The 12,398-nt window shown below is 37.5% G+C and overlaps 1 protein-coding gene across 4 annotated transcripts in view; it reads right to left on the bottom strand.

Annotated features, from left to right (window-relative positions):
* Positions 1-1,816: 1,816 nt before the first annotated feature.
* Positions 1,817-12,398, bottom strand: part of LOC124624733 (glutaminase kidney isoform, mitochondrial) — a 127,224-nt gene continuing 116,642 nt past the window's right edge. For all 4 annotated transcript variants that reach the window (XM_047149125.1, XM_047149126.1, XM_047149127.1 and 1 more), the window contains one exon: positions 1,817-2,962. In XM_047149125.1, the coding sequence (XP_047005081.1) occupies positions 2,818-2,962 (145 nt within the window). In that variant the 3' untranslated portion in view covers positions 1,817-2,817. The remainder of the gene's footprint in view (positions 2,963-12,398) is intronic.

Below are 12,398 nucleotides of genomic sequence, written 5' to 3'. Positions count from 1 at the left end.
GTGAATAGCAACGGTCCTATGACACTCCCCTGCGGCACACCTGAAATCACTCTTACTTCGGAAGACTTCTCTCCATTGAGAATGACATGCTGCGTTCTGTTATCTAGGTTATAGCAGTACACCACAATTCTCAACTCAGCCTTCACTGGATGTAATTATCCCACCAATCTAGTTCAAAGGCACATTTCTGGGGCCATCACATCCAATCCTGGTGTGGTTGATCCCTCCAAAAACCAACTTCGGAGCACACCACTTGTCACTCAACTTTACCCTGGTCTGGAATGTATTAATAAGCTATTTTGACAAGGCCATGACTTCCGAAAATCATGCCCTGAAATGAGATCCATACTGTCTGAGATTTTGCCTACCACACTTAGAATAGCTTTTCGTTGCCCTCTTAATCTCTGCTATTTCCTTGTCAGACCCTATGCTCATTCTGCACCCATCTCTCTATCCTATGACTCCTACCCCTGTGACAGTCCCCACTGCGAGACTTGCCGTATCACCTGTACCATTCCTCTAACTGGCAAGGCATATGCTATTAAAGGGAGAGCCACCTGTACAATAACACTTCATTTACCAAATGTCACATAAAAACTGTTCTGCCTTTTACATTGGCGTGATGCCACCAAATTATCAGCTAGGATGAACGGGTGTAGGCAGAGAGTGTATACTGCCAACATACAATATCCTGTTGCGGAGCATGCTCTGTAACATGACAGTAGTGACCTTGGTGCCTGTTTCACCACACATGCCATCTGGATTCTTGCACCAGACACCAGTTTCTCAGAAATTCACACATGGGAGCTAGCACTGCAACATGTTCTTGGTTCTAGCGACCCACCTGGCCTTAATTTATGTTAATTCCTTCCATCTCAGCATCTCTTCACTGTAACTACTCCTTTCTTACCTCTTTTTTAGTTTTCTACATTTTTCATTTTCTTACCTGTCTATTTTTCACTGTCCCACCTCTGTTGTTACATACAATGCAGATAGCTTTTCACTCTTATTAACTCATACACGGTACTTTAGCAGTGATATCTGTTTTGCATATTATCTTCTCTTCCATCTTTAAGCTCTCAGGTTTTCAAATCTTGTCTGGTGCAGTCCCCAAGAATCATTCTTTCCTTCTTATCTCCTATGGCAAGTCTCCCATAGTTCTGGGTGATTTTTCTGAAATCCACCCCTTTTCCTAGATCTCTACAGTCCTTTTCCTTCACTCCTCTTCCTTACCCATCAACTCTTCTGCTGGATTAAGGAGCCACTGGCTCCAAAAGCTTGCATAATTATAACCTCCTTTTATGTGTGTGTTCTGCCACTGCCTGATGATGATGATGATGTTTGATTTGTGGGGCGCTCATCTGCGTGGTCATCAGCGCCCGTACAAAGTCCCAATTTTTTGACAGTCCAATTTTTTTCACAGTCAGATCTAGCCACTGTCACAAATGATGAGGATGATGATGAAATGATGAAGATAACACCCAGTTCCTGGGCAGAGAAAATCCCCAACCCGGCTGGCAATTGAACCCGGGACCCCGTGATCCAGGGGTAGCAATGCTAGCCACTAGACTGCTGCCTGATAAGTAGATTTTTTATCTATACAGTTACATTATATTGTCAAAAATGTATTAGTTTGATATTTAAAATACACATTTGTATCTCAAAAGAGAAGTTATTCACTAATTTTTTGATCATAGAAATAGTTTCATAGCTTTCAAAGCATAATTATGTTTTGCATACTGTGAAAATAAATACCTGTTTTCATAGTAAAAGCATCATTGGATAAGATGGATATTTTTGTAATAAATAAATAAAGTACACATAAATATTTTATTCTCACTTTCACAATCATCATTTTCAGCTTCATTAGTTTGTGCTGTAACATTATTGATGATTTAAAAATTTTAATTAGTTACATACATTTCTATAAAATATCTTGACAGTTCGGCACTGGTAACAATTATAAAATTAAAGGGTTCAATGGTATCACATAAATTGACTTCTTATTGCTATCTTTGACCAGATAAAAGTAAGCATATTCTAACCATGGAATTTGTCAAAATATTGTGTTCCTTACAAAAAATAAATAAAATAAAATATCACTTAGCTTATTACATAAGCATACTAATGTTATGTCAGTTATTCTCTTAACACAGCCATTTGTTTCAAATATTTCAATGAAAATAGAAAGTAAAATGAAATCATTATTATATCTGTTTCATTAAAGCTGCACATCAAATGAATAGCACCTCTTCTGGCACGAGTATTTTAACAGCTGTCCCCTGCTCTACAAACAAATTCTATTAATTCGGTTTAAAACTTCATTAATCCCAAATTTATATTTTATATCACAGAAGCAACCACTCCTTTTAACAGTTGTGCTTTATAAGCACTATAACTTTCATTCAGCAAATGTTAACAAACATATATCTTTTTTTTTTAGACAAAATTTTGAGACAGTAGAGGAAGGAAGCTGTTTGGATGTGCTCCAGTTATGCTTAATATAGACTCAGAAACTAAAGCCAAGATTTTTAAACTTTTCTATGTGTAGCTTTCCAACAATGGACTGAAACTTTCTTATTCTTACAGAAATTCTGTAAGAATATTTGACAGATATGAATGTGCAGAAGAAAATCACAACACATGTAAATTTCAGACTTCATTTAAAACAATGTTGCTTAACAATTCACATATATCATAATCTATATTTGTTCTTAAATAGTATTGTCAATAGCTTAAGTGTTAAATACATTTTCTTAGATAAATGTACTTTCCCATTATGTCTTTCTACAGAAGTGATGTGTGGAATGGACATATTTACTGTGGCAATGGAGGAGCAGCCACAGCATCTGGTTTCTCGTCTTGAGTTTTACTTGCATGATTTGCTTCCCAGTCTTTTAGATACTGAACAATCTCTGCATGACCAAATGTTTCAGCTTCATCAATTGGGAGATTCCCCCACCTGCAAAAGCGTTCTTTTTTATTCAGTGTTCACCAGTTAAAAATAGTCTTCATATTTCATCACACAAAAGAATTTTAAAAATTGTGAGTTGCACTGAAACAACACTCCCAATACAACTGAAAGCAACTCCTTAAAATTAAAATTTAGTAGTAATAGCAGAAAACAAGTAGCAGTATCAAATCATCACCATGACGGCAGAAATGAAAATTAGATTGCTAAAAGAAGAGATCTATTATCCAGCTGGGGCCCAGAACATTATAACCTAGCAGCTATCTGGGAAATATCAAGTCTGCATGAAGCCAATACCTGTCGTCCCCAAACAATTTCACAGCTTCTCCAAAATTTGAGGACAAAGCTCCAAATGTGGTGTCAGTAACAGGATCAGATATGTCTATTGCAAACAAGGAAGTAGCCTCAAACTGAGTTTGTGTTGGCGGACTCCCAGATACAAAAAATCAGCCAGTGACAATAGAACTGAAATTGAGCTCAAATAAAACCAAGATCCATTCAAATTTACAAGAGTCAAAAACATCAAAGAGATATCAGCCTTTCTGTTCAAGTAAGAAGTCATGATTTTTAGTGGCCACAGAAGAAGATAGTTCCGTCATAGTCTTGCCTGCATGAAGGTAAGTGTCCAGTAAAATGTGCCAGTCCAAAGCAGTCAAATTTCACCCTAATTCATCAAATATTTCAGTCCATGTCAAATAAGACAAATGAAATTGAAGTATTGCTGCCCATATACTGAGGATGATGAGTTTCAGATAGGCACAGCAAAAAGACTTTCACAAATAAAGATTTCACCCAGTAAGGCCATCACACAATGTGTGAGAGCTGCATTTGCTTGAATATGTGTGTAAGTGCCTGTCGTCTATTTTTGACAAAGGCCTTAGGGTCTGAAAGCTTTATTTGTGTCAGTCTTTTTGCTGTGCCTATCTGTGACTCAGCATCTCCACTATGTAGTGAGTACCAACTTTCTTTTTCATAATACTGTTACATTCCATCCTGGATTTTCCATTATTTGAATATTGTTGTCCAATGAATGAAACATGTATCTATAATGAGCTTCAGTGAGCACTTGTCAACCAAAGAAACTATAACCTAACAGTGCTTTATGGTTTTAATTTGACAATATATTTATGTAGAAAAACTACTGCTATTGAAGTAACATGTGTATTTGTTTGATAAGAATGGAACTATTCATTGAAAGTCTACCTATAGAGCATGTCTTTGAAGTATCTGTGATAGATCTTACTATTTTAAAAATACCTACTTTTCTTCTATACAGAAGTCCTGAAAGAAACACAAGCACTTTCCTTAGAAACTGGCAAATGGCCTTCACTTCATCAAAAAACTTAATAAAACTGTTATAATCTGTAGACACCCAATATTGATTTCAAAAGGACTCTGTGGGCAAACTATAACAGAATGCCTTCTTTGAAACATACCAGATCCCTGATCAGAGTTAGCTCCATCAGTATGCAGAAGCATGGATATAAGGCTGGAAATATCAATAAAGAGTATACTGATCATTATGCTAAGTTCACTATCCTTCAAACCAAAATCAGCCAGCAAAAAGGGTTAGGGGGGACAAGAGAACTAGAGAACACAGAACAGGAGGGCACATGGGTTATGTGTACATATTTGAACACTCATTTATAAAGTTGCTTTCTAGAAATCCTACCTTCATTTTCAGTGCCCTTTATCCACCCAAAACGGGCCCATGACTGGTATCGTTCTTCTCCCATTCCACAGAGAACTCACCATACCCTTATATAGGCTATTAATACAATGAGGTTGCCACTCACAGGGGCATTTTAAAGCTACTTGCAAGTCCCCCTACCATTCCCCCCAATGGAATGATCTGTATACACTATCTGTCTGTGTTTAGTGTAAATTGCATTTTTTAAAGTGTTTACCAATCATGTATCTGAAGCAGGATGTGGGAACCAGCCCAATATTTTCCTACATATGGGAAAAGGTGACATTTTGCGATTAGAGGAACACTTAAATTCGCAACCAGAAAAGTGCAGAAATAAAAAAGTTGATTAACACGATGAATACGGCACACATGACAGCTGAACACAGAGTTTGACTAGACAAAAAGTCAAGTGATAATTACAACACATGTAAAATACAAATCAAAGCATTACTCGTCAAAAATGACACATGGGGATCCACCTCTGGAGACATTCCACAACATGCAGTTACTGGTGAGAGTGAAATGCTCTCTGCTGTGGAAGCTGCTTACAAAGCATGGCTAGTGACAAACACAAAAGCAAAAGCAGACTTGATTTTATCCATCCATCCCACAGTGTTGAAGTAAGGAAGGAATTGCACTACATCACATCAGGTATGACTTAAACTAGAATCAGTTTATACATCCAAATGACCTGCTCACCAAACAACCCTGCACAAATGCCTCACACTTCACAAAAAGGAACCTAGTAATGATGTGACACATCATCTTACTGAATAGTTCGATGCTGTGGACAAGTTATAAGCAATGTATGTTGACATAAATGGTGCTCTATTGTCAATAACTGGTGCTCTGTTGCCAATAACATTGCTCTTCAGTTTACCAGACAGCTACAACAATTTTAGATGTGCTACTGAATCCTGTGACAGTTCACCAGATGCCGAAATGCTAAAAGTAAAAATCTTGAAAGAGCACAATGCAAGTATTCAGAAACACAATAAAAGTGTGAGTGTCGCAATGTTCATTAAACTGAGTAAACATTTCATGAACAAGTCAAAAAGTTTTGTGAATACAGTGACAAATTCAAAGAAAAATAAAAAAAGGAAAAATCAGTGTACAAATGCAACTTTTGTAAAATGAAGCAACACAAAGAAGATGAGTGTTTTTTTTCTCCCAAAAAGAAATTAAGTGTGCAAGCAGCAAGCATTGTCAACAAAGCTCATTGATGTTCCACTACGAATGGCTAGCTCAAAAGTTTTGTGATTCCAACATTTTTTGGCACAAAGACAATGGTTGCACATCAGACATGTGCAACAATTCAAAAGGGTTCACACAGGTGACAGAAACGGAAGAGAATTCAGTGTTTGCAGACAACAGTGCTACACAAGTAACAGCTAAAGGTGACACACATTGCAAACACAGCCAGTGGTGCCAGCCCCATAATCCTGAAAAATACTTTATACATGCCAAAACTTGTAGCCAATCTCATTGCAGTAGCAAAGGTTGTGGATAACACTACACAGTGACATTTGACAAAACTAATGCAGTTGCATGAGATACTAAAGGTAAAGTCAAATGGATTGCAAGTAGAGTTGGTAACTTGTTTTATTTACAAGAAAATCATGACAAGGTATGTATTACTGCTGTGCCAAAAGTTACAAAAAAGTGATATGTACATCTGCATTGTCAATTAGGCCACCTGAACTCATGAGATACAATGAAGATGCTCAAAAATGAGTATGTGATAGATGTGATATTCAGTCATGTCGATCTCACTAGATAAACTATGTTTCTTGAAGGAAAAATCATGTCCATTCTCATCACTAAATGAGCAGGGAACTCAAATGGTCTTCTGGAATTAATCCATTCAGATGTGGGTGGGCCATCGGATGAAACATCTCAAGTTGGTGCAAGATATTTTGAGATGTTTATAGATTACCACAGGAGATGGTTTCAAGTCTATTTCCTTCAACATCAAGGAGAAGTTGTCAGCAATTTTTTTGAATTGAGAAACCTAGTTGAGTACTGCAATGAAAGAATGGACTCCATCCTCAGAATATCAGGAATACAGTAATGTCTAACGGTTCCACATAAACTGCAGCAAAATGGTGTCACCAAATGAAAACACCATTCACTGGTTAAAGGGACTCATTGCATGCTGCTTGAATCAGGACTACCAATATCATTTTAAGCCAAAGCAATCTACACAGCTAACTAATCTGAAATCATTGCTTAGCTAAAGGACTCTCTGGTGGCACTCCATATGAGTGGTGACTAAAGGGAAAACCTGACGTATATCATCTTCATACATTTGGTCAAAATGCAGTCATCCTGGATAAACTGCCAAACCAAGGAAAGTTTCATCCTAAAGGCAAAGGAGGGATTTTGGTAGGCTATTCCAACTGTTCAAAAGCCTATCAAGTATAGGTACTGAGTGATCACAGGATTCACATGTCAAGAGATGTGAAGTTCCTTGGTCATGACACTTGTGAGCCAAACAAACTTATGTGGACATCTATGAAAACAAACCAGTTCATCGCCAAAAAGGAGGCATCAACATGAATTCCATTGGAGTGGATTTCAAAGTTAATACACACACTGAATCAGAGCCATTGTCAGATGATGAATCATTCTATGGCTTTAAAGAAGACAGCCTTCCAATCACTACAGACCAAATATTCATCTCTGTTGATGACTTATCATGAGATGAAGACAATAATTCTTCAAGCATCACACTTGCTCAAGTTTGTGCCAGATGTTTCAGTTCATAGTATGAACTTCACTGCAAATATAACAGAGGTCAATTATCAATGATGCATTACATGGTCACATCATCAAGAACGATTTGAGACTATATATGATGAAACCAGGTCACTTGTGAAATTGAAAAATTATATCTGGAACATTGTAGTCAGAACAACAAATGAAAGGGAAACTGACTGTGGGACTTCATATGTCAAGCTCGACAAGAATATCAGCCATCAGAATATATGATGGTACTAATGATGGCTCTTTCTGCACTAAAGCATGAGAAATATGTTGAAGGACTTCAGTCCTGGAACCAAGAATGTAAGCCTCAGTTTTTAATTTACAGTTGTCTGTAAAAATTAGGGGGCATGTTGAGATCCAAATTTTAGTGACATGTAACATCTTTGGTGCCAAAGATGTTGCAATGCATATGTTTCCAAGTCTGTGGTTCCTAGTTGCGTGTTATTTTCTGTACAGTGAGTTATGAATACAGTTGTTCCGTAATTTGCATTTTGCCTATAATGTTCAAACCACATCGCAACAGAAACTATTCTCGTCAATTCCAGAGGAAGTATTCAAATCCTTACACTGGAAAAATAAAGAAGGAATCTATATTAATGGAACATATATGAACCATCTTCATTTTGATGATCACATATTCTAGATTAGAAAACCTAGTGTCATGCCTGATACGGTCATCATTAAAAAAAAAAAAGAGTAAAGAAAGAGGTCGAAATGTGCAGAAAAACATTGTATCTACTGCTAAAGATGGCCCACACTAAATGCTCACATGCAAATCAAGAACTGATTATTGAGTTTGTAACACAAAGCTCTGATTCAAATATTCAAGTCAAATAAGCGTACAATACAACCTTCCACATGTATTCGAAAACAAACCGAGGATGGACAAGTAATCAACACTGCTGTAACTCTAGGAGGGTCAAAACACATGAATAGTGATAATATACAGTCAAGAATCCATGGAGCAATGCAACATCGACGTGTGAACAATACTTCCCCTGACAAAATGAAAGCTAAACAAGAAAATAGCATTGTGACACCTAATACAAATACAGACTGGTGAGGTTCATTACAGGAAAAGAACTGATAGATAAGCAATTCTAGTCTGCTACAGCAGAACAACAAACCAACAACATCCATGAAATGACTCAGAATGTACATGAAAACCCAAAAATACTATATAATATGGCACTTAAGAAACATGTAGAAAAAGGAAGACCTACACACCAATCATCTTCCATAGGTTCAGTCAGAAGTACAAGTGTCAGGGACAGCAAAAATCTGATAATAGGCACAGGTGACGAGCAAGTAGTGCTATTTGGAGAGAAAAGGGCATGATTTCATTTAGGAAAAGTGAAAAATGGCACAACAACTCAAAATGTAATGAGATTTCTGGAGAAAATCTGTCCAGGTTACAACAACTTTCAAGTAGAGAAACTAGAAACTAAGGGTGTGAACAACAGCTTCAAAATTGTTGTAGACTTCCATCTAAAAGATAAGCTAATGGACACTGCCATATGGCCCAAGAATGTTGTAATAAGGCGTTTTTTATCCCAGAGATCAACCAATGCCCCAGTAAAATAAACCTGAAATCAAAAATCGGGACCATGGACTATCAGATAAAAAGGAACATTGGTGATAACAGTAATATTATTTAGTTATAGCAAGTGAAAACTTACAGTGCTTAAGAACCAAAGTGGACCTTTTATCGTTCTTTGTAGAAGTGAAACCAGATGTTTTATGTATCTGTGAGCACTGGTTGACTGAAGCAGAGGGTGACTATTACAAATCTGTTGAGTATTTGGATATGGCAAATGCATGGTATAGAACTACTGCAACTCATGGTGGTGTGTCCATATATGGAAACAAAAATCTTAGTGTAAAGGAAATTGATTTAAAAAACTTTTGTACAGATGTGGATCTTGAACTAGCTGCATTAATGTTACCAAACATAGAGCTCACTGTTATCTCTGTATATCATTCACCTGATAGTAACTTTGAAAACTTTATTGAACTCATGGATAACTGTTTATCTTACCTTACATGCCTTAAATCTAAACTCAAATTGTGTGGTGACTTCAACATACACATAGGGAGTGGAAGTACTAAAGAGGGGTTCTCATGAATTTAATGAACAGCTATGGGTTGTTTGTAGCAAAGCAACTCCCAACAAGAGGTGTTGCATGTCTAGACACAGTTGTCACAACCTCAGTACTTGGGAATATAATATCAGTATAACTGAACCAATGATTGCAGACCACAGGAGCTTAGTATGGAGAGAAAAAAGTAAATTGCAACCAATCACATGGCACTCAAGTTACACATTCAGTAAAAGGGTTATCAAAGAAGAAAGATTTAATGACCTTAAAGGAGCACTGTCTAGTGTAAACTGGCAACAGAAATTTGCAGAATCAGGGTCCAATGACTCATTTGAATGTCTGTTCCAAACCTTAAGAACAAAATTTGATGAAAATTTCCCAGAAATCCGCAAGAAGAACCCTGCAAGCAAGTCACAAGGAAGGGAAAAAACCATTAAAGGGAAGATATGGTATACATCTGGGCTAAAGAAATTACAATGCATCACCAAAATATTCAGAGACCATATGAAAACAGCCACAGATCTTCCAACTAAAGACTTGCTTCACTGTAACTATTTAAGAGCCAAAAACATCTACAGAAAGGCAGTGGAGGATGCAAAAAAGAAACACAATGACAAGTTCATTAAAGAGGCCCATAATCCATGTAAAGCAGCATGGAATATGGTAAATGAGCACAGGAAGAAGCCTACTTCCATCTTAAATTCTGGTAGTCCTGATGTCTTCAACCAGTACATTGTTAGGTAGTGGATATTACTTTAAATGAAATTCCAGTTTCAGGCTTAGATCCCACAAGCAATATAAAAAGTGTAAGCTGCACATTCAAAAACTGGGAGGAAATACACCCTGAGGACCTTGCAAAAATAGAGAGGTTCTATAAGTGTTCAGAGTGTCCAGATATCTATGGTGTGCCCTACACAGTACTGAAGAAAATAATACCAGAGCTTGCTCAGCCACTAGCCACAGTAATTAACAACTGTTTATCTTTGGTATCTTCCCAGATTTCCTGAAGGTGGCACGGACAGTACCAGTCTACAAAAAATGCGGCTCATGCAAAGTGCCCAGCTTCAGACCTATTTCAATAATACTCATTCTTGCTAAAGATATAAAATTACTTCGAAAACATTAAACTCTTCCAGGACACACAGTATGGTTTTTGCAAGGGAGAGTCAACAATTACAGCAGTACTGGACTTAATCACAAAGATAAGGGAGGGGTTTGAAGATAGAGAGAGTGTGACATTGACATTCTGTGACCTGAGAAGGCATTTGATTGCATCTCACACAAGATACTGATTAATAAGCTCAAGTTTTATGGTATTGAAGATGCAGAAACGGGGAGCACAGGAAGCACTGAAGACAAATAGTATCAGTGCATGGAGCAACCTCCCAAGAGCAAAAATTGGAGCATGGTGTACCTCAGGGATCCGTCATGGGACCTATCCTGTTTCTTATATATGTCAATAATGTAAGTTGTACCTACGACATTCTACAGTTTGCTGATGATACCACACTCTTTGCCAAAGGGAAAATGGCTGAACAAGCTCTGTTGGCAGCATATGTGCTCTTTGAAAGCATTAAAGAGTGGTTCATCGAAAATAAAATAAAAATGAATCAGGAAAAAACACAACACATGATATGCAGTCTCAGCAATGTCAGCTGCCAGGATAACATGGGGGCTGTCAAACTACTAGGCTTTATGACAGACGGCAAACTGACAATGAACAATCACACAAGCTCTCTCGTGTTATATACCTGCTAAAAAGACTAAAAGGTGTATTACCTGACCAGTACCTATTAAGAGTTTATTATGCACTCTTTCATAGACATATTAATTATGGTCTGCTGTTATGGCGACACACTGCAGGTTGTAAGGAGGCGTTAATGTCCAAAAAAAGCTCTCAGGATTATTACATCAAGTAAAAAACAGGAGCACTGCAAAACCTATATTTACCAGGTTAGGAATAATGACAGTATTCAGCCAAAATGTATTTCTATGCCTCAGCAGTGTAAAGGAAAACCAAGGTGATTTCAGCATGAGGAAATACATTCATAATCAGGACACCCACAACAAGAGGAACATTGAAGTACCAAGTTGTCGACTGACTGGAACGCAAGACAGTTTTCCAATGGTAGCCCTAAAAATGTTCAATACACTGGACCGAGAAGTGCCGTCTCTGCCACTAGGACTGTTCAAAAGGACAATTGCACAGGACTTGAAAGAACACCCATTATATTCTGTTGGGGAATTTTTCAATATTGACCAAAGTGAATGGACAAAATAATATTGTCTTAATATGTTATATCTGCCCTTATTGTTAATACGTTTCTGTATTTTGTGTAAAATTGTAACCAAATCTTACATATGTAACGCTGATGCAGTCTGTCCAGTCATGACTGGTAAATGATGCAGACCTAGTAATGAAGTTGTGGCGTCCATAGGTCACATCGACCACGTAAAGCATGATCTTTGAACTCTAACTGCTCTGACGAGCCGCCATGTTCATGTTCCAGTCAGCCTTTGTACCTTGTGCAGTGTACACGTGTATCTTACTTTGTGCTGAAATATATGTATATATAGACATTTATGGGAACAGTTTGTTGTGTATACTGTTATCCATATTCCCGTTTCCCATATTGGTGACCCCGAAGTAATGGACAGTGATTTGAGGTCTCCAACGAAGTTAACCTCAAACTTTGCAGAAGTGGACGATTTCCAGAATTGTGTAACTATCGATCTCTCATGTTGTGTTCAAAGGGATCCAAATACGCACATGTGCTTTGATCCTCTACACACCACAACGTGGTTACGGTAGTGCCACGTGCAACGCCGCCATTCATGGAAAACGTACATGCGGTCAACTGCTATCAAGCTA

The sequence above is a fragment of the Schistocerca americana genome, chromosome 1 (assembly GCF_021461395.2).
Source record: "Schistocerca americana isolate TAMUIC-IGC-003095 chromosome 1, iqSchAmer2.1, whole genome shotgun sequence".
NCBI classification, from domain to species: domain Eukaryota; kingdom Metazoa; phylum Arthropoda; class Insecta; order Orthoptera; family Acrididae; genus Schistocerca; species Schistocerca americana.
Note: the sequence above shows the minus strand (reverse complement) of the source record. Positions and strands in the feature narration are given on the sequence as shown.